The sequence below is a fragment of the Pundamilia nyererei genome, unplaced genomic scaffold, assembly GCF_000239375.1.
Source record: "Pundamilia nyererei isolate P.nyererei 1_Seehausen unplaced genomic scaffold, PunNye1.0 scaffold00055, whole genome shotgun sequence".
NCBI classification, from domain to species: Eukaryota; Metazoa; Chordata; class Actinopteri; order Cichliformes; family Cichlidae; genus Pundamilia; species Pundamilia nyererei.
In genome coordinates, this window is record NW_005187456.1 from 1,852,406 (window position 1) to 1,874,140 (window position 21,735).

The following is a 21,735-nucleotide window of genomic DNA, read 5'->3' on the forward strand; positions in this document are numbered from 1 at the left end:
CACACACACACACACACACACACACACACACATGCACACACCTTCTCCCAAACATAAAGACAAAGTGCATTCGATTCCATTTATTCCTGAAAGACTGAATCTCTAACATAATGGAGACCACAACACCTGCACTTTACAGCAAGTTTGCTGCTGGTTTTAAAACGAAAGCAGCATTAAGTAGCGTTTCTATTTTTGTCTCGATTTGCTGCCTTTTATTTTATGTGTCTGTATGTTTTTGTCTATGCTGTATATTCACGTGCTTTTTATGTGTCTGATTATTGATTATCACTGTTGATTGTCAGCATATAGTGATGGTCTATGGGTTTATGTCTGTTTACAAACCATATTTCTCCCATGATCATAATAATGTTCAAAGGAACAAAGAGAAAAAAAACCTGGATGGTTATTTCACTGTTTTGTGTAGCTATAAATATTGTTGGTTTCATCATTTAACTATTAATTTACAGAGGAAATGAAAAATATTATTAATGCCCTCAAATTTACAGTTTTATCCACAGTAATTCTAGTTTGCAGATATACGAGTCATTAAAAATTTTTTTTGTGTACAAGGCCTTTGTTTATACGCCAGCAAGACAATTATAGCAGAGTAAATAATCTCATATACTGTATCTCACAAAAACTTGTAAGCCCTCCAGGGGATATGTTTTTTAAAGATAGGATAAGAAAGGCTTTATTTAAGGCAAAGGTTGGGATGGAAAATTCTAGTTTTGACTCATCAAAACAACATAGTTATTAAAAAGTAGCTTTAACTGGGTAGAAAAACAGTATAGCTTAATTACATAAAAAATCCCCCAAAGAGCTCAATTAAATAGAAAAAACAAAGCAAAATAGAAACTTATTCTAGTTTCTTGCAAGAGGTCACCACAGCAGATGGATCTGCATGTGTAGTTTAACAAAGATTTTTACTCTGAATGCCCTCCATGACATAAGATTATTCATCAGCACCACAGTGTTTCCTCTTAGTCTTGAGCTTTCAGGTCTGAAGCAAAATAACATATAAAAATAATTTAAATCAATAATTTACTGCATAATTTAGGAATTCTGTTGTTACAGAAGTTGAAATCATCATCATCATCATCATTATTATTATTATTATTATTATTATTATTATTATTATTACAGCTAGGTGGCCAGTTGGTAAAGGGGTTAAAGTGGAATTTGGCTGTAGTGGCTCAGAGTGGGGAAAAGAATGACACCTGAGAATCACAAGTCAAAATTCTGAGAAAAACGTCAAAGTTCTGACCTTAATCTCAGAATTCTGAGAAAAAAGTCGTAATTCTGACTTTTTTTCTCAGAATTTTGACTTTAATCTCAGAATTCTTACTTTATTTCCTCAGAATTCGTCAAAAGAAAAAAAAAAGAAGACGTGCCCACTTTTTTTCTTTTCCAATGTTCCTTATCCTCTTCCGTATCTTCCGTACTTGTCAGCTCTAAATTTCCAGTTTATTAAATATCATTGAGCAATCCTTACCTTTAAACATGGCTGAACTGGACACTACAACACAGTGTGGTGTCACAGAAGTGGCGAAAAAGTGAAGCTGAAACGGTAAGAAAAGAAAATTAAACTAAAAATAAATGCAGCAAAATTTGATAAATGAACATGCAATATGTTAGTTGGGCCTTCAGCTGCAACAGTAGTACCAGCAACAGCTCAGTCTCATAGGCACCGGAAGCTGTTCTTGCTAGCACCATCCATTGAGAATTGCAGGAGGGAATCCCAACAACAACGTAAGGAAGAGGTGAAATTAGCCTGGTAAAAAATTATATGGAAGGAGATACTTAGGAAGGGAGCGACTCGAGGGTTCCAGTAAAATGAATGCTTACTTTTACTCAAATCCACCATGACACCTCATGTAACATGTAAATTTAAGAATATTTATTTTTTGTTACTTTTTAAACGTTATTTCTGTCTCTAGTGGAGTTTAATTTTATATTGTTCTATCTTTTAAAAAAAAACAAATCTTATTATACCATATTTTTTAGATGCTGGGTGACTTGTTTTTTCCTCATCGCACTCACTTCATTGTAATGTTGACCCAGTGTTAACCACAGGTGGCTAAAGTGCAGACCTTCCTTGCTTGAGTTGAAGTACAGATACCCGTGTTAAAAGCAAACAAACAAAACAACTTTACTCCAGTAAACCCTGAAGTACTGAAGAAACTTCTTTACTCAATTAAACATGAAAGGTACCGGTGCTGGAGTTAATTCGGCCTTGGTTTTGTGCGCAGAAACATTGGGTAGGATGTTTTTCCAGGTAGGATGGATTCCCAGAACACCTCGGCTCCAAAAATGTACTTAAAGTAAGACAGTAAATATTAGCTCCTTGAAGGACAATTCTTCTAAGCATTTTTGTACAAAGGTAACTGAACCTTGTGCTATATTAGTGTAATAATAAAATGATATTAGTGCATGAAAATACAAATATTATTAAAATATACACTCTATTTCTAATTATTGTAATGAGCTTGAATGGGTGATGCAGAACACATGCAGTGAAAGATAATTTAGGACAATGACTATTTTTGTTGCATACATCATAGAAAGTGACTACACCACTAACAATAAAATGAATATAGTCAAGGTTACCATGGAATTCAGCACGTAGGGGAATCCTAAGAGCTGTGTAGTGGCTCGGTATTGGGAAAAGAATCAAGTGAAGTAGAATAGCGCAATAAAATCCATAAAGCAATATAAAACAAAAATTGCTAACGAAATACAGTAAAACAGAAGCACAGCAAATACTAGATAAGATTAAGGTGTATATAGGGTGTAAAGTTTAGTTGAAGTATAACTACGATGTAATAAAATCTCCTTGGAGAAACATCACAGCGACGTTTGGTCGTCAGCGAGTGTTGTTTCCCCTCCAGTCCAGCAGGCGGCGGTAGCGCACGTGAAGTCCTACAAGAGCGAGACGCAGGTCAGCTGATCGCTGCTGTAGAGGAGAGAGATGTCTGTGAAGATCTTGCGAAGGATGGAGTCTGTTTTTACCGTCACTTTGACCTTCTACTGTCTGTTCACAGTCGGTAAGAAATACATAATAATAGTTTTTCATTACTGACGTGTTGGGGTGTTTCCCCCCCCACGTATTTACGTGTAATAGTAAAGTATCTTATATGCGCTGAATGGCAGGTCGCTCGCCGAGCCCGGAACATTGTTAGCGTTGCCGTTTAACTCATTGTAATATTTCTGTGGCCAGACTCGTACGACCGTGCTAATATAAACGAGGAAAAGTGGAATAATAACTCTGCGGATGCTGAGAATCATTGTTCGGCTTTGGACTATCATCAAGCGGAAGACCATAGGGTTAGCTTGTTGCTAACGGAGATTATAGCTCAGTCGCTTCTTAAAATCTGCCAGTGACGACGAGGACGTGGTTAATATTCGTAAGGACGAGATTGACAAATTCGTCCAGGTCATGTAAAAATGAAGAAAGTACTAAATATACGGCTTCCTGGTAGAGGGTTACGATTTTACAGAAGCCTGGGTGGTCACGTGACATGCTCTACGCCACTGGTTCCCCTTTATTCACCATCAGCTCTCTGTCACGAGTTCTTCCTTCATCCACATGAAAGGTGAGGGGCGATAGTTACTGAGCAGGCTGCTGCTTCTTGTGTTTGCTGTAACAGTGAGAAACTGTGCGCCATCCTCCAGCAGCTCAGGGCTGACAGTCAGTAAACGTTATAGTGTTAACGCCTTATCACTGTTTAAATACTTTTAACTGTTTCCTTATTCCTAAGGGATTTCCAGAGATTTTTAAACTGTATGCCGTTCCAGGCCTCCCATTTATCCAGGCTTGGGACTTCCATTGTATCAAAAAGTGATTGTCTGCCAAAAAATTATTGCCCACATTTGAACTGTTGCAAATGACGTGTTGACCTATAATATGTCAAACATATCTCTAATGAATGATATCAAGTCATTTTGAGCCAGAATGAACATTCCTGTCACAAGGTTGAAGATGTAGAAGTTTATATATTCTCTCTTTGTCCAGGTAAATTTATCATGTATATTAAAAATGTCTTTTTCAAGAGAGATCTGACCAGTAGGGTAGCAGAAATGGCAATCACAGTGGCCAAGAAGGACCGGATTGATTATAATGTAGGTACAGTAAGGCAGAGTCATGCAAAACAGGTAATTTCTTTAATTACGCATATCCAACTAAGCGTCGCCACTATATTGTCATGGTGGACAGGTCTGCAGTCTGTCACAGGGCTAAGGCGCAGACAGACAACTCTCATTCACACCTACAGACACACTAGAGCCTACAGTTAGTGTAAACCTGTGCATGTCGTTTGACTGTAGAAACCATGCAACCATCTGCAAACCCATGCAGACTCCATAGGCTGGATACAAACCAGTGAGGCCACAATGCTGCCCTCTTTGGAAAAACAGCAAAAAAGAAATATGTGTCATTATGAATCACATGTGATATTTATAGATGTAAAACAGTTTACTGCCATGAATGTGTCAGTCTGGTTCTAACACTAACAAATATTGGCCCTCTTGGTTTGGTAAGAAAAACTGACATTTACTTGGAGTCATTAACCCTGGTAAACATAATTGGCTTTGATTTTATTGTAATGTCCCACTTTTCATAATTATATTGTAATGTTTTGCTTTCATATGTAGCTAATAGATCTAGAGGATCTAGATTTACTGCTACTGAAGCCTTGAAACAGATACTTCAATCAATCAATCAATCAATCAAGGCTTTATTCGCCACGTGCAGGTTGCCCTGCAGTAAAATACTTTAGTGCGAACAGCTCATGAATTTCAAAGCAGTTCTACAGTCCAACACTGGTCTTGCAATCTGTTGGAGAGCTGCGAGCGTCGCCATACTTGCACTCTGTGATGTTGTCATTCTTGTGCTCAAAGAGCCGATTCTGAGAACTCACGACTTAATGGTCAATATGTTGATAAAAATCACTCTGTATCTGTGACAGGTAAAAGAAATGGTACAATACAAGAAAGTATTCCTGTGTAACCCGACTGGATCATCTTACTCACTAAACTAGCCTGAGGGGTGATAGCTAAAGTTCTTGCTAGATGGTAAATATTTTAAGTAATGCTGTATTCACTGAGTCAGTATTCAGTACAGGAGCAAAAGAAGTTTCCGGACAGAATTGGACAAAATTCGTTGTAATTTAATTTTTAAATCATTCACAGAAAAAGTAGTACATGTACCATTCTTTCAAAAACTCGTGCATGTTGCCATGTGACGCTTCTTTTTGTTCCTTTTGTGGGAATTTGTGATTGCAAAATGGCCACGTTTTAAAATACAAAATTGGGCAATGAGTTGGATACAGAAAGTGCACCGGGCAACAGATAGTGACTTCACTGGTTATTTTAGTTTTGTTTGAAGTTTGGTGGTGATTGGGATCAAAAAGAAAGCTATGCTAATAATTATATTTGTAGGTGGTGATATTTTTTTTGTCTTACTTTAAAAAACAAAAACAAAACCGTACCCTATTCTTTTCCACTTAGATTTACAGTCCTGCTGTTTTTCCCCTCAGGTGTCCATGGAGACAGCTTCACTGTGCTGCAGGCTCCAGAGTTTGTGTCCTTCCAGAAAGGTGACTGGCCGGTTTCTGGAGAGAAGATTCCAGACCTTGTGGCTTTAACCATGGGCTTCTCAATTCAAGAGGTGATTCGTTACTTCAACTCATGCTCCACAGTTTTATTAGTGTTATAGAAGAAGACTAAGCTCATAATTACGCCAGCTTAAGCTCTACTATGCGTGTCCAATTGCACAGGATCTATTGTGGCCAGGCCTCCAGGCTGGTCCGTTGTTCCAGCGGCCCCGGGCCAACGTTCTTGTGGTGGTGAGAGGAGTGGATAGCCTGGCTCTGCCTCAGAGCGTGGCCTCATATCCCCTGGAGAATGTAAGTATGACCGTTTTTGTGCATCAGCTTTTTATCTTGGTATAAATAGAAGTGTAGACCTGTATATGAGGGTGCTATCTTCTTTTCTGCAGCCCGTTCCCTTCACCATGGATAGTGTTGCAGAGACTGTACACTCTTTGTTTGCTGAGGACACCCCTGTAGTCCTCCAGCTGGCCCCCAGTGAGGAGGTAATAAAAGTCTGCTGATGTACTTCTTATCTGTGACATCCCTCTTGAGGCACTGTTAGTTATTTACTTTGACCTGTCTTTCATTTTTTTCAGCGGCTCTATATGCTCGGCAAGGCCAATGCTGTGTTTGAGGACTTACCCGTCACGTTGCAGCAGATCCGGGCCCGTCTGTCCCAGGATGGCTCAGTGCTGTCTTCTCTTCCCCTCAACTCTCTCAGCAGAAATGCAGAGGTCAGTTCTTAGCCACGTTTAAAACCAAAAGACTTAGTTCTTACTCCTTAGTTAACCAAAATTCCTTCCTTTGCCTTTCTTACCCTTTTATTCTTATTTTTGTTAGGCCGATTTGCTCTTCCTGTCTGAAGTCCAAGTACTGCATGATATCACCGCTCTGGTGAGTTGTTCCCTCGGACTGAAGCAATTCTTTCCACTTACAAAAAAAAAACGAAAAAAAGAGTTGTGTTTGACGCAAATCTTTTCTTTCCCTCCTGTAGCTGCAGAGACACAGACATTTGGCTAAGGACCACTCCCCTGACCTGTACTCGTTGGAGCTGTCTGGCTTGGAGGAGCTGAGCCGGCTCTATGGTCCAGACTCCCCTCAGTACCGCGATGCCACGGCCCTTCTCGCTTCTGTCCTTCAGAAGGTTAGAAGAAGATCTGAAGAAGCGATACGCCTCTGCAGCTAACAATTTAACCACATTTTAACCGTGTGCGTTTTTGTTTTTTCATTTCAGTTTGGGCAGGATGTGTATGGTCTCTATGGCAACAGCTCTGTGGTGGAGGTCGTTACAGTGAAGGCCTTTGAAGCTCCTTTAACCAGGAAGTCCCGCTCAATCCTGGAATCCAGACAGATTGTAAGTCTGGGTCAACCTACTTTTTAATGTATATATATATGCCAGAGGAGATACTTGCTGAACATGACATAAATGTACCAAATTAGAATGGGTTTATTTACATTTCAAGCACATTTTCTGTAACACATGTAGTTTAGAGGTCTGCGTCATGTAGCAGAGAATAGCAGCAAAATTACTTTTCTTTTCGAGAGGCGTTCATTCAGCTGTGTGGTGATTCTGAGTTTGTTTTGTTTCTTAGCTGCGGACACTGACACTTTAAACTAGTTCCAAATAGCTGTTTTAAATTTCTTGACTACTGCAAACATTTTTCAGAGTAACCGAGGCAGCCTTTACAACCTGGCTCACAAGTACGACGTCGATTACGCCGTGGTCTTCAACATCGTGCTGTGGCTCATGATCGTTCTGGCACTCGCTGTCATCGCCATCGCTTACAACCTGTGGAACATGGACCCGGGCTACGACAGCATCATCTACAGGATGACCAATCAGAAGATCAGGATGGACTAAGTTCTGCCTGTCAAATCTCCTGTTGTCCCCTTAGAGCCCTCTAGTGAATGTTTGTGTTTTGTGTGAGGTCTCATTTAGTGAATAAACTGTGAGACTCTGATGGGAGGAAGACCGTAATACCACTCACGTCTTTGTTTAGAACTCTGGCTGCAGAACCTACAAAAATATTAACATTTCGTTAGCGGCTCCTCAGTTTATCTACAGCGGTATCGTTCTTCATGTCCTGGGAGAACAAACTGAAACTTCCTCTCTATAAACTCACAGCATTCCTTATAAATTTAACCACTCACTATCTGTGTCTCATCTGTTTTTCTTGGTGATTGAAGTTGTTTTTTGTTGTTGTTGTTGTAAAAAATATATTGTAATATGAAAGAATGAGATTTATCTGGTTTCTCTGTGAAATTGTTGTGCTTTTCTTTCTGTGGGAAACAGTTTTAAGTTAAATGAAATTTTATGTGTATATATTAAATATACAAATGCAACTGTATGAGAAACAGCTGTGCTCTTGTGAAAAGATGTCAAGTAGACTTCAGCGTGCTTCTATTCTAGATTACAGATGTGTTGGGACACAAATACTGGATCTAAATGTTGTTTGTTAGGATTGGATTCGAATAAATGAAGCTCTGTAAATTGCAATATGTGAATGACAATAAATTATTAAATGGATCACCCTGATTTTTATTTACTCCTATATACACCACACACTGTGCATAATTATGAAGCTTGATTAAGGTTTTATCTAGTATCTACTAGACAACGCCACTCTCCTGGGTTCTCTGCATTGGCCTCCTGCACATGTTAGAATTTATTTTAATATTTTACTGGCCACTTAAAAGTCTCCTGGATTTGGCCCCAAGCTGCTAACAATTATTGACCCCATAGCATGAGGCTGTATCCCAATTCAGGGTCTGCAGCCTTAACGTACGCAGCCTTAACGGTCCACAAGGGCCACATACTCAAAGACCGCTAAGGCCGGAAGTGCGAGGCTTGTGAAATGGGACGGTCTAGCCTCCGTCGCGCTGCCCAGGTTGCCTAGCAACCAAGATACTAACAGCTGGAAACGTTTCATACAGCATTGTTTGACAGAAATGAAGGAGAACATATTTTGTTCATTTGTTTGCTTGTTTCTACATGATCTTTGATCATTCTCTGTAAGATTAAGGTCAGCTATTGAACGGCGTATATTTTAAAGTAAAGGCTTTAAAACCAAGTTAGTACAAACATCACTAATGTCACATAACTTTGCCGACATGTGGCCAACAGTAATGTTTTAATGTTCTTCGTTATTAAACATTTGTACATAAATAAGTCACATAATATTCAGTACTTACTTAAAGTTTACTCTTCGGGGCCCCTCATCCGAAGTCTACACCGCCACGCCCTTAAAATTCAGGGAAATGAAGGACGCATTTGAGGGCCGCATTTCGAGCAGTCTTCGTCGCGTCGCTGTGACGTAATCGGCCTTAAAATGCGGCCTTTAAGGCTGCAGACCCTGAATTGGGATACAGCCTGAGTTGTCTTGGATCCACATTCAGAGCACTTACAGCTGTTCCAAAATCAAGAGTTAAACCTAGAGGTGACTACTTTTGCCATCAGGGCTCCTCAACTTTAAAATGATCCACCCGAGGAAATCGCTTCTTAAAGCTCATTTCAATAGACTCGCTTGTATTTGTTTATATTTGTATTCTTTTTGGTGACATCCCTTCAATGCCTGCCTACCCTTTTAGTTTTTTTGAATTTGTAGTTCTATTAAATCTGTAAAATCTGTTTTGAAAGTTGCTGTATAAGTAAAGATTATTATTATTATTATATTTTATTAGATATCCTGTAAATGTTACGTCAACCCCAATTCTGTATAATCATTCTTATGTCACCACTGCACAGGTATTGCTCATCGCACATCGTCTTCATTACATGTTCAGCTTTCGTAACAGCTCAGCCAATCAGAAAGCAGTGTTTCTTGAAGCCCCGCCTCCGGCACAATATATAGTAGGTTGTGAGCTTTTATAACCATTCGCGGACACAGGAAGCTGTGTGTACCTGTTACGGAGAAGTTTACGAAAAGTACAGATTGACACTGGACAGAAACGATGGTGTGACTGCTAATAAAAGGTAGGAGACTTTTCTGAAATCCCTGTTAAACCGTTTCGCGTCCACGCGGTGTTTACATTTTTTCCACAATAAGATCTACCTATCTATGTGACTGTATATACAGTGTATACATGTGGCTTGACTGTATATTTATATATTTTATATACACACACGTATAGATAGACAAATATGTACAACAAAACAAAACATTACACAAAGCACGCTCATACTCATAGAAAATCGTGTTGTTTTGTTGTGTTGTTGTTTCATATTGCAGCTAGCATCTACGTGGTTAGAAGGATCCGGGCTTCCATCGCTGAAGGAGAGCAACAGGAGAAGCCCATCCTGACACCATGTAGTGCTATAGGTAAGATAATAACCAACTAATGGAAATAAACTGCAAGCAGGAAAAAAGTTCAAACTGTCTATGACTGTGGATGTCGCAGATCTTCGTTAAATGTTAGCTGAACTGTGCCTCTATTTATTATTTTTCATTCTAATGAGTCATTTTTGTCTTACACTTATGCAAAACATTAATTTAGTAAACAAGCAACACTTATTTTTACCAGTGAACTGCACATATAACATAGTTCTTAAGACATTACATCGTTAAGCATGAGATTAGGGTTATTAGCGGTAAAGACAGTGTGCGTGTAGATTTATGCAGGAGCATTACACTGTAAATATCACTGACTCCCATGTGTTTCTCTTGTCATCTTAGCTGGAAAGAGAGCGGGGCAGGGGTTGAGAGAAAAAGCCTCTGCTGCATCACTGAGCCCAGGATCTGATGAAGGCGTCTTAGAAGCAGCAGGGCCGGGGACGTCATCAGAGACAGCTGTGCAGAAATGTGGCTCCTGACATTAAAGACTACGCTGGACACTAGGACCATGGACAAGTCAATAAAAATAAATAATCAATTATTTATTTAATTTCATTTTTGGGGGGTACTCATTCATTTTATACACTAAACAGTTTATGTGTGAAGATCTACATTGTTATTTTTCTTTTACACAAAAGCAAACATCAAACAAACAAGAAATATTATTCCAGCACTGTCCATGTTGTATGTTGTACCCAGTGGTCAAATTTTTATTACTTGAAACATTTTGACTTGCCACACCATGAAGTTAGCATAGCTAATAGAAAATATCATTATAATAACATTACCCAAAATCTGTTTAAAAAAAAGTCTGCATATGTTATCAAGTGTGAGTGGTAGGTCAACATGTTCTCTGTAAGTAAAATCTGAAGTTTATCTGCTGCAGTGTTTGAAGGCCGGCTCACCAACCTCTTTCCAGGGGCTGAGCTGGCCTGATGTTTCTGCAGTTACATCAATAAATTATAAAAATGCTCTTGTGGTCATATTTTCTTATATAAGGAATAAGAATGTACCAGTAAACATGCATTGACAATAATTGTGAAAAATGAAAATATCTATGTAAAAAATGAAATCTTCAATTATTTTATTTTAGTAATAAATGAGTGAGTGGCCGTTCTTTCACTGAATTAGTTAAGTTAAGTGAGTTTTTAAAAAAAAAATTTCTACAGCTTTCAGAAACAATTTTGCTGTTTGATTTCTACATTTTTGAAAATATATTTATTTTTTATTTCAATTATGGCTGAAGGCTGTGGCTGAAGCAAAAACGCAGGTGGGGGAGGAGCTTGGAGAGGTTTTTGGACCGTCTCCGAATTTCTGGCAAAATTGTCAGGCAACTCAGGAGGGGGAGCGGTGCTCTACTTGCACTGTGTATAGTGCAGGTAGAGCACTGCTGACTTCGACTGAGGATCTTTTCAGGTTGTGGAAGAGATATTTAAAGGATCACCTTAATCCCAGTGGCGCATCTTTCGTGGAGGAAGTAGAGTCTGGGGACGAGAGGGATGACTTGTCCATCAAGTCCATTGGTATGGGCCATTTGTTCCTTTTACAACTGTTGCAAGTGCTTGGGCCACACAGCCGGTAATAAGTGGGACTCTGCCAGGGCTGCCCTTTGTCACCGATTCTGTTCATAATTTTTATAGACAGAATTTCTAGGCATAGCCAAGTGGTGGAAGACTTCCACTTGGGTGGTCTTACAATCTCATCTCTTCTTTTCACAGATGATGTGGTTCTGTTGAATTCATCAGGTGATGGCCTCCAGTTTGCACTGGAGTGGTTCGCAGCAAAGTGTGAAGCGGCAGGAATGAGAATCAGCCCCTCCAATTTTCGGTTGATCTACATCCCTACCCTCACCTAGCACTAGATTGCAGATACAAGCAGCGTAAATGAGCTTTCTCCAAATGTTGGTTGGCCTCTCCCTTAGAGATAGGGTGAGGAGTTCGGCCATTCAGGAGGGACTCAGAGTAGAGCCACTACTCCTACACATCGAAAGGAGCCACTTGAGGTGGTTCTGACAGGGATGCCACCTGGGTGCCTCATGCCTGAGGTGTTCTGGGTATGTCCTACTGGGAGGAGGCTCTGGGGCAGACCCAGGACACGCCGGAGAAATTATATCTCTCGGCTGGCATGGGAATGGCTTGGTGTTCCCCTGGATAAGTGGAATAAAGTGAATGGATGGATGGAATAATGGTGAAGTGAAAATCCGAGTTTAATCCTTAAAATTACTTTTTTTTTTTCGTGCTGGGCCTTTTGACTTTTCCAAGCTGGAAAAGCACAGGATAGAAATGGCAGCATTATTGGCTCCATTCAGGGAACACTATAATGTCCCATGACAGCCATGTTGATGAGAAAGCATGGATTACTGATTGTTGAATGAGTTGTGAATAATTACATCATTGATTTTTCTGCTGTATGTACAGATTTATACTGAGAGATTTTGTAAAAAATCTTTTTGTGGAAAAAAACTTGATAGATAGGTAGATAATTAAGTTTAAGCACCATATGTGCTGAAACTGTCGTAAAACTTACAGCTGTATTATTGCTGGTCTAACATTGGTATGCTTATTGCCCCTGGTAATTGGTATGCAGTGCAACAAAAAACAAAAAGACTGTAAAAGTGGATGGTATATTTTTTATATATATGAATTTTGGGTCCTGTGGGTGCTGGAGTAGCAGACCAATTAAACTATAAGTTAGTTATTGTTCTGCTGGGATACTTGCTGGGATGCATCTTGAAATTCATCTTCATGTGATAGTGAAACATGTTTCCATGTTTCCACTTGGAAGAAGTGGAAACATGGCAACAGCCATCAGTTTTCCCAGACACAAATCCAATAAAATCAACTACAAGATTTGCTGAAATGAGACGAATCTACCGGCAACATCACAGTATGAGAATTCATAATGAGGGAGAGTTTTTGCAGGGGATCTACACAACTGTTGGCAGTTTTGGTTGTTTTAATTGCTTTATTGACACGTACCAGCCACCTTGGTAGGTATTCTGTGCTAGTACCAAGTTGGACCTCCTTTTTCCTTCAGAGCACAGATGCAACATTTTCTTGGTCCATTTGATGTGATAGCATAAGATAGTTGTTGCACATTTGCTGGCTGAATATTCATGATGGGAATTTTCCTGCTTCACCACATCCCAAAGGTCCTCTATTGGATTATGATCTCGTGACTCTGAGGCCATTTGAGTACAGTGAACTCACTGTCAAGCCAGATTTGAACTTTGTGACTCTGGTGTTTTATCAGAAGATTCATTGTGCACACCAGAGTCATGGTCAGAACACGGTCAGCAACAATAAACAATATTCAGTTAGCACCAAGGAGGGATTTGTAAAACCAGGCAATGTTTTCCAGTCACCCTTTGTCGAACTTTGTGGACCTCATGGAAACTGTTGCCTCTGTTGCCTTTTTTTAGCTGATAGGAACTGCACCCAATGTGCTCTTTTGCTGATGTAGAAGACCACACCTACTGTACACCTAAGTCTTTGCATTGGGAAAGAATGTTTTTTTTTAATTATTTCTGATGTTTCCCAGTGCTTTACTGCAACAGTCTTCAGTTGTTTTTTGTTCATTAGTTGTCTTTACCATGGGAAATGCACCTCAACTGAGTTGACTGTCTGACTCTAAAACACCATAATATTGTACTTAAAAATGTTTCCAGTTTTTCTTTGTTCCAGATGCTGTTGACTTAGCCACAGCCAATGTCCTAATATTCCTAAAGTTAAATGTGATGGATCTGTTTTGGCTTTCATCTTAGTGACTGACTGTTTAACTTGGACTTAATGTGTGAATCCTGTGTCCACACATTGTGGATTCACATAAACAACTAGCAGATGTAAATACTACACTTGGAATCAACTCTAGACCTTTTAGAAGACAGTAAAACTTTATTGTCATTGCACAGAAGTACCTGCTTATTTTATGAAGAAATAATGAAGGGATCATACATCTGTTATAACGCTTGAGTGAATTGTAGAATAATATTTGAGCCTCTGACAATAGGAGCTACTCATAAAAAGATAAATGTAAATGTAATTCCTCAACTGTGAATGGAATATTTTTGTTCAGCCCCCTCGAATTAAAGCTGACTGTGTACATTTAAACTGTTTCTTGTTTTTTTTTTTAAATTTTATTTCAAAACTAGACTTCTCCTTTAAATATTAGACAAAAGCTGCTAAGTTTTTCTTTAATTGATGAGCATGATCTAGCTTTTATTGCGTTATTGCAACTGTGGTATGCTACATCTCAGAAGTAGTGGTGAGTTGTAGGGTATGGCTAAAAAAGAGAGAAAGACTAAGCCCACCATGGTATTATAGGAAAAGCCATAAAGCCTTTATAATAAACTTAAACCTACACCACCCTCCCCATTCTGGTATTCTAAACGGTCTTTAGCAAAAATATAAAACAACCTAATTTATAATTAACTAACAGGGTTGCCAACTCCCAGCAAAAAAGAAAAAAAAAAAGGGAACCACTCCCCCACCCTCTGTTTCAAGATGCTTAATTGACAAAACTGATTTTAATTTAATGCACGTATCAAACAAATGCACAGAAATCTATTATTTTTCTCCTGTAATCAAATAGATTCTAAATCTTTCTTCAACAGAATTGCACAGATGGTACCTTCCCAAAGGAAAGAATACTATAACTTACTAGGGTATATACTAGATATTACTATTTAATATAGTATACTTAATATTTACTGAATACAATAATGTATTTCTACACATTTTACATCAGATGAAAACTTTGGTTGTAAGATTCAGATAAATATTTATTAAAAGCTAGACATTTTAAATGAGAATAAGAAAGAAAAGTATGGATCCTGGTGTTATTTGTCTCTCAGAAACAGTTCATTTCTTCCCTTCAACTTCCCTTCAACTCATTCATGTCACCTAAAAGGTAAACCTGTTTCTCCATCACCTGTTCAGCTCTGATGATTCAGTAAGGACATCTCCTGGTTTCATCTTCACGTTTCCCTCTCATCACCACATATCCAAACCGATATCATGGCCAGCAGCTTTACAGCTGTGGCTCCAACAAACATCAGCTGATACTAGAAATTAACATTAAATAAATTCTACCGACAGCTGATCAAGCTTAAACGTGCTGCTGTTGTTTAGCGCTACATCTGCTGGTTCCCTCTTTCTGGCGCAGAGAGAAAAGCGGATCAGCTGATCATTGATCAGTTTCATGATTGAAATTAGTAACTTTCTAGCTGAAGTAGTTATGAAATCCCGTTCCTTTTCACCTCAACTTTAAGGTTCGACCTCCTCTGCTGTAACTGGTCAAGCCCAGATTCGATCATGACCAACTGGCCAATCCACCACCATTCATTTATATCGTTAAAAAAAAAAAAAGAAATAAACCCCCATCGGCCCATAAAAACGAAAAATCACGAGCGACCCACCGGGCAAATGCCCTGGTCTCAGCCCGCTCAGAACACCGGCGCTACAACACCGCCTGGGAACAAACTGCTCTTCAGCTCTTGTTTTGCTCTGGATGCACTTCCGGGTTTCACCGGATGTTCCTAAGGAATATTGCAGCGCCCGTTGGGTACACTATCGGACTGTGGAAAATGTGTGCCTTCTGTGACTGTAAGGTGCAGGTGTACACGTCCGTGGGAAAGTAGGTTTCCAGTTTCCTGATACTGTGCGTTGCACTTGCGAGCGGCTGTGGCCTGGGGTAAGCTTTAGCTTTCCTGCGTGTTTCTAGCATCATGGGTAAGCCATAGCTTTAACGCTGCTAGCTGTAGCCGAGAGCTAATCAGATTTCATCTTTCTGGTGTGTTCAGGCAGAGAAAATAAACATAAATAAACACGAGGTCTGCACGGTGACCTCCGAGGTTACAATGTGCCGTGTTACAACCATAATAAAGGTTGGCTGTTTGGATTGGGAGCAGCATGTGCGCTAAACATCAGCTTCAATTACAAAAGAAAGCTGGAGTGTTGCTTGCTGAACTGGGGTCGCTTATGGTTAGCTGCAAGTCGGTACTGTTACAGTCACAACACAGAGTTTTATATATATTTCTGAGTTTGCATTTCATCATTTTGGCTTATGAGAGTCCACAAAGAAACTGATTTATAATTCATTTAACTTCATAAGATCTATCGATGGTGGTTGATGCAAAATAGGAAATGCATGTGAGTTTAAACATATAGGAAGTACATTTTCTTTTGATCATGTTTGGCAGCAATTCGTGTGGTCTGCCAAGTGCCTTTTCCCCCTTTTACAGCAACATGTGATGTAGTTTCCTTTTGGAGAGGGTTTATTTACTGAATAATACTTTTTCCAGGGTTTGAAGTCAGTTAACTGACTTCAAACCCTGGAAATACCCTGGAAATACTCATACTTTTGTGATACGCTGGCCAGGATAACAACGTGGGCAATGTATCTGCAATATTCTGCAGTCTGACACACTCTGAGAGACATTTACGTCAGATGCATAATGATATATGCCCATTGACCATTTTATTAGGTACACCCGTTCAACTCAAAACAAATACAGCCAATTACATGGCATCAATTTGAGGCATGTAGATATGGCCAAGAGGACCTGTTCAAACTCTGAGCATCAGAATAAGGAACAAAGGTGCAGCAGAAGACTACAGCGGAGTGGCAGTTAAGAACAGGAAACTGAGGCCACATTGTGCACAGGCTCACCAGAATCGTCCAATCTCTATTGTCCGATTCTGGTCTGGTTTCTGCTGCAACATTTTGTTAGTAGTATTATAATTTAAGGTAAACAACATGAAAGCATGTGGTGGAAGTGTAATAGTGTGGGGATATTTTCTTGCACACTTAAGGTCCTTTAGTACCAACTGAGCACCGTTTAAACATCACAGCCTACCTGAGAATTGCTCGCCACGTCCATCCCTTTATGACCAGAGTGTAAACATCATCTCAGGTTTGGTTCTAGCAGGAAAGCGCACTATGTCACACAGCAGGTCAAATCTTCTCCAGCTGGTTTCTTGAACTTGACAATGAGTTTATCAGATCTCAGTCGATAGACCACCTGTGGGTTGTGGATGCGAAGTTATTAAATTTGCAGCAACTGTGTGAGGCTTTTATGTCAATGTGGACCAAAATCTCTGAGGAATATTTCCAGCAACTTGTTGAATCTATGCCATGGAGAATTAATACAGTTCTGACGTGGGGGTCCAACCTGATAGTAACAAAGTGTATCTAATAAAGTGTCCGGGGAATGAATGTATTACTCAATTTATTTATTTATTTTAAAGAAAGCTTATTGTGGTAATGTTCTGGGGTTATTATTCAGTTTTAATAATGTTTGAGTGTTTAGCTGAATGTGTGGTTTGCCATGTTCCCCCTCATTTTTCTTTTCTTTTTTCTTTTTTTTAAACACAAGCTGATTAACTGCTGTTTATTTAACCATGTGTGCGTGACCACAATAAGTCATGAAGTACTGATGTTTTTGCCTGACCAAATAAAAAAAACACAGTGTTATGTCATGTTTCATTAAATCAGGCTCAGTCATTTTTGTTCATAAAATATTCCATAAAAACTGGAAAATGTGTTTTGTTTCAATGTTCAGAAAACATATCCCAAGAGGAAGCAGTTATGTTGTATTCCTGTGTTAATATTTGTCTCACAGCTAACTATAGGTCATAAAACTATATGTCAGCAAGTATTTCCTGTTTTAGGAAGTCATTAGTCTTCCCATTACGCACATTTTTCTCTGTTTTATCACATTTGTCTAAATTTTATTAACATTTGGCAGGAATCTGTTAGCATGTCCATCTTTTGGAAGTTATTTGACTGAGCCACCCAGTTGGAGTTTTTCTTCCAACAAAACTTGTTGTTTGTTAGATTTATACCATTTTCACATTCACATGCAGGCCATTTTACATGCTACTGTTCTTGATGATGATAATAATAATAATAATGATGGCACACTATATGGCTTTTTTCACATTTGTCTTTTTGTTTGCTTCTTGCAGTCTTGTTGCTGTGCCTTACCCGTGGACCATGATGGAGCAAAGGAGAGCCTTAACTATTCCATTTACAGTGGGCAAGGATAACCTGGTATATATATCACCTATGTTTTATGAAATACCCACTTTCCATTTCATCCATTCATTCTTGTGAGCTTGTGTGAGTGTGCCGTTTTAATTGTATTTCCTCTTGGCCCAATCCTGTGGTGCTGATGGCTTCATTGCTGCATTCATATCCTTTGCTGATCACAAGCATGTTGCAAATTGGGATTCTTTTACTTTCTCACATGTTTGCTCTTGTGAGTCTGATAATCAGTGAGCCCACTCTCTTCCTAGTAAGGGCTGGAGACCTGACTGATTGAGGATAGGGAGCTGTACTTAGTGGATTTCCTTGCATAATCAACGCTTAAAAGCTGTTACAAGGATTGCAACTAAGAGTTACTTTGACTCCCACTGAAGCTGCTGATTATGTCTTCGGTGAACTTATTCATTACTGGTGTTTGTAAAATATCAGAAAACTAGCAAAAATAACACCTCTTAAGATAATACCACAATGCTAAGTTCTCCTAACAAAAGTCTAGATTTAGTTTACAATGACAAAACGAGAAGCAACAGATGCTTCTTGAGAAACAGCTGAAAGTGGACAATGCAGGTCTTTTTGCCCGAGAGTCAACATTTTTAAATAGGTGTCAGCTGACTCGTCCAACAATTCATGGGTTAGGGAGCTTTGACTGCTACCCATCATTGTATTTGAACTGGAATTATAGACGCTAGCTTATACACACCGCTTTAACAGCAGCTGGTCTGACAGTTGCAACTGCATGCAACAAGCTTAGCATATTTCCTCAGTTATGTGAAAGAAATCTTGCGCTTTTGTTTATTGCATTGCAATGTGTTTTATACAAGCATGGTCACTAATAACCATATTAATTTTAGATGGAAAATCCACTCAGAATTCCCATGACATGTCTTTCATCAGAGTATGGAAAATTAGAAAGACAGGTACAGCGTTATCTTTATGCTAACATGGTTATTCTGGGTTATTCTTATAACTAACAGTGTCTGCCTCCTCTTTGAAAGGTTTCCTGGACTGCGTTTGCAGATTGCAAATTCAGAAATCGCAAGTCACCGCATAAAAACGGATCCACGAAGTTTGATCACAGCCATGCAGCTATGATCGCACTGGACATGGACAGGTAAGGAGGCAAGAAGTGTCGTGTGATGATTTGACTTTTTTTAAACTGCGGACTAAAATATCTGCTTATGATTTAAAACTCAGAAATATGTGCTGTTGTCTACACTGAAGCGTACTGCGCTTATGTTCTCTGTAAAAATAAATAAATAAATAAATACAATTTTTTGCAGTCTTAAGCATTCATAAAATGGAGCGCTCACAATTAATAATGAAGTTCTCCAAGGTCTCTCTTAATCTAACCTTCATTACTCCAGGACAACAAAAATAAAAAAAGTGTCACTGCAGTATTTCTTCAAAATTAGAGTAATATCATTTCTCTGCAGAGCACTTGCAGGAGCAACAGAAATGGGAGAAGAAGGGTAAAGAGTGCTGATAAATTAAATAGATGGAGGTGGTCATTGTTCTTTAAGACAGGTGCTGCACAGTTAGTATACGACCATTAAAATGCCTGTTTGGGCCACCCAGGCATATTTGCCTTTTCTGTATATATTTTATAAATTTTGCACAGTGGTCAGAGTTGCGGTCCATAAAGGAAACATTGCAAACACCATGACTCAAAGCCAAGCTTATCATTTCTGCACATGTGACTTATCTACACCAGTAGACCGCACCCTGTTGATCAGCTGGCACACATAAAGTCTCACGTGCAGAGATAGATGAGTTTTAAGCCTGAATACCTCAGTGGGCTTGATGGGAACAATATGCGGAGAAGACGTCGCTCGAGGAAGGTTGTGAATCAACGATTCTCTGCTTTCTCCCACAGGAGGAAGCCTCTTCTGATCCTGACAGATGTCCTGAAGACAAAATTCGGCATGGAGTATATGGAAAGGACAAAAAAGACTCATAGTGCGAAGAACAGAGGACAAACGCCAAGCAGGCAGAGGGAGAGCGGTCAGTGTAGAGAGGAAACACCGACCTACAGAGACACTAGATCCAGTCAGAGGGAAGCCAGGAATAACAGGAGCAAGAGTGTGACACCCAAGCGCAACCAGAGGACTGTCACTCCAACCTCCCAAAGGTGGGATAGCATTGTAAAAGAAGTAATGTGAAGGACTATTAGTTAGATGAAGCAGTCAGTCTCTCTCAAATATCCTTACGAGCAGTAAGTTCTGGTAAACACCAACCAACCCAATAAGACGAAGGGGGGGGAAAGTAAGTTAAAAAGTGTATGTCTTTCTGGCCACTTTCATTAATTTTACATCTTTAGAGGCTTGTAGAATCTGCAGTAGCTCATTTTAATTGGGGAAACATATTTACATACAACACACTTTACACTAAAGCCAGCATACTTTTTTTTTTTTTCAACCCAGACCTGAATGGAAACGCCCAATTTTTAACAGTTTGCTAAAAATAGGAATAAACTGTACAGCATAATCAGAACATCTTTTCCCGTCTTTTTCTCCACAGGTTGAGCCTTAGAAGAAGACCACAAAATGTTGACAACCAAGAGGACAAAGAAGAAAGCAAACATATCGAGGAGGTGATAATAGGCAAGGACAACACAGAAGATGACAGATTTGCTGAAGTTGTAGGTGGGTAAACATGAAGAGTTGATGCAGTTGTTGGTTTAATGCTGCTGGCGCTCTTTTGTGACTGACTTTGTTGTCATAAAGACAATGTTGGATTTAACTGTGAATAAATCGTGTACTCGAGACATTACCGTTCCATCCACCGCTGGTCTTATTTCCAGAGTAGCTTTAAAAAAAACAAAAGTTATATAGAGCAAAGGACATCACATGTTACTCTGTTTACTTATCAGTGTTTAAAGTTTAGTAATCGTTTTCCTGTTTTTGACCTGCTTTGAGGACAGGGAATTCCATTCATAGGTTGTCAGTGGTGTATGAGTGTATTTTAACTTTATATGTTTGTCATGCAGACTGTGGGTTGTCTTTGAGCTGGGAGCCTGCTGAGGATATAGTGTCCTGTGACATCAAAGACAGGTGGACTGATTCAGAAAAAGATGCACAGCCTAGTCTGGTGAGTACCACTTTTAAAACTCAAAATGAAACCAGGAACAATCAACCTTGATTAAACTTAACCAATCCCCGGAGAGCTCAGCAGGTGTGCACCAGACTATGCAAACATGGTAGCAAATTTTCTTGTCAGCCTTGTGCTTTGAATAAGGCTTTGAGTCCTTTCCACGCAAGCAGTCAGAGTCTGAAACACTGGAAAAACAGAAACTGAAAGCCAAAGTTGATTGGCATACTTCCTGGCCATAACAATTGAGATCATGTGTGGGGAGATTCTGGCTCTAAAGTTAGAGATAAAAAGTAGAGACGCGTCCTAACCAACTGCAGGCTCAGTGATCAAGAACTGGCAGGTGACAAGAGAAAAGGTGTTGGCAAACCAATAGAAAATGTGACTGTTGGACAGATTAGGTTGAGACAGAAGCTCACTTCCTCTTTGAATTTAAGAGATTCAGTGATATAAGGAACTTTTTCAGGAGATAAAGTGACGGGGCACATCTTACTTCCCAGTACATGTTAGCATGTTGTGACCTGAGCCTAAGAGTTACTGCATGAATTCCACCCCTGTATCGTTTTAGTGAATTTAGTGCTACAGTTAACTAGATTAGAACAAAAGCTGGGAAACGAGTAACCTGCCTACCAACACCTTTAAGACTCAGCAGTAGGGGTGCAACGATATTCGTATCGATATTG

The 21,735-nt window shown here is 39.4% G+C and overlaps 2 protein-coding genes and 1 long non-coding RNA gene across 3 annotated transcripts in view; all 3 read left to right on the plus strand.

Annotated features, from left to right (window-relative positions):
* The first annotated feature begins 2,906 nt into the window (after positions 1 to 2,906).
* Positions 2,907 to 7,799, plus strand: atp6ap2 (ATPase H+ transporting accessory protein 2). The gene is made up of 9 exons (XM_005733841.1): positions 2,907 to 3,044; positions 5,535 to 5,665; positions 5,775 to 5,903; positions 5,996 to 6,091; positions 6,185 to 6,322; positions 6,429 to 6,482; positions 6,583 to 6,732; positions 6,823 to 6,942; positions 7,255 to 7,799. The coding sequence occupies exons 1-9, from the start codon at positions 2,969 to 2,971 to the stop codon at positions 7,447 to 7,449; spliced, it is 1,089 nt and encodes a 362-aa protein (XP_005733898.1). The 5' UTR covers positions 2,907 to 2,968; the 3' UTR covers positions 7,450 to 7,799.
* A 1,648-nt stretch (positions 7,800 to 9,447) lies between these two features.
* On the plus strand, positions 9,448 to 10,891 carry LOC102215453 (uncharacterized). Its single transcript, XR_311753.1, has 3 exons — positions 9,448 to 9,561; positions 9,818 to 9,907; positions 10,262 to 10,891. It is a non-coding gene; the product is annotated as an uncharacterized LOC102215453 (long non-coding RNA).
* Positions 10,892 to 15,314: 4,423 nt separating this feature from the next.
* LOC102215645 (SUMO specific peptidase 7) overlaps positions 15,315 to 21,735 on the plus strand; it is a 17,598-nt gene continuing 11,177 nt past the window's right edge. The window contains exons 1-7 of the mRNA XM_005733842.2: positions 15,315 to 15,553; positions 17,887 to 17,971; positions 18,817 to 18,882; positions 18,961 to 19,076; positions 19,839 to 20,093; positions 20,483 to 20,607; positions 20,952 to 21,052. Coding sequence (XP_005733899.1) covers positions 15,450 to 15,553; positions 17,887 to 17,971; positions 18,817 to 18,882; positions 18,961 to 19,076; positions 19,839 to 20,093; positions 20,483 to 20,607; positions 20,952 to 21,052 — 852 coding nt within the window. The 5' untranslated portion in view covers positions 15,315 to 15,449. The remainder of the gene's footprint in view (positions 15,554 to 17,886; positions 17,972 to 18,816; positions 18,883 to 18,960; positions 19,077 to 19,838; positions 20,094 to 20,482; positions 20,608 to 20,951; positions 21,053 to 21,735) is intronic.

What these genes read in the sequence shown, in the direction of transcription:
- atp6ap2 (XM_005733841.1), top strand. Translation starts at nt 2,969, where the DNA reads ATGTCTGTGAAGATCTTGCGAAGGATGGAGTCTGTTTTTACCGTCACT. An exon ending in TGCATGATATCACCGCTCTG is followed by an intron (nt 6,483 to 6,582) that starts GTGAGTTGTTCC and finishes TCCCTCCTGTAG; the next exon opens with CTGCAGAGACACAGACATTT. An exon ending in TCCTGGAATCCAGACAGATT is followed by an intron (nt 6,943 to 7,254) that starts GTAAGTCTGGGT and finishes AACATTTTTCAG; the next exon opens with AGTAACCGAGGCAGCCTTTA.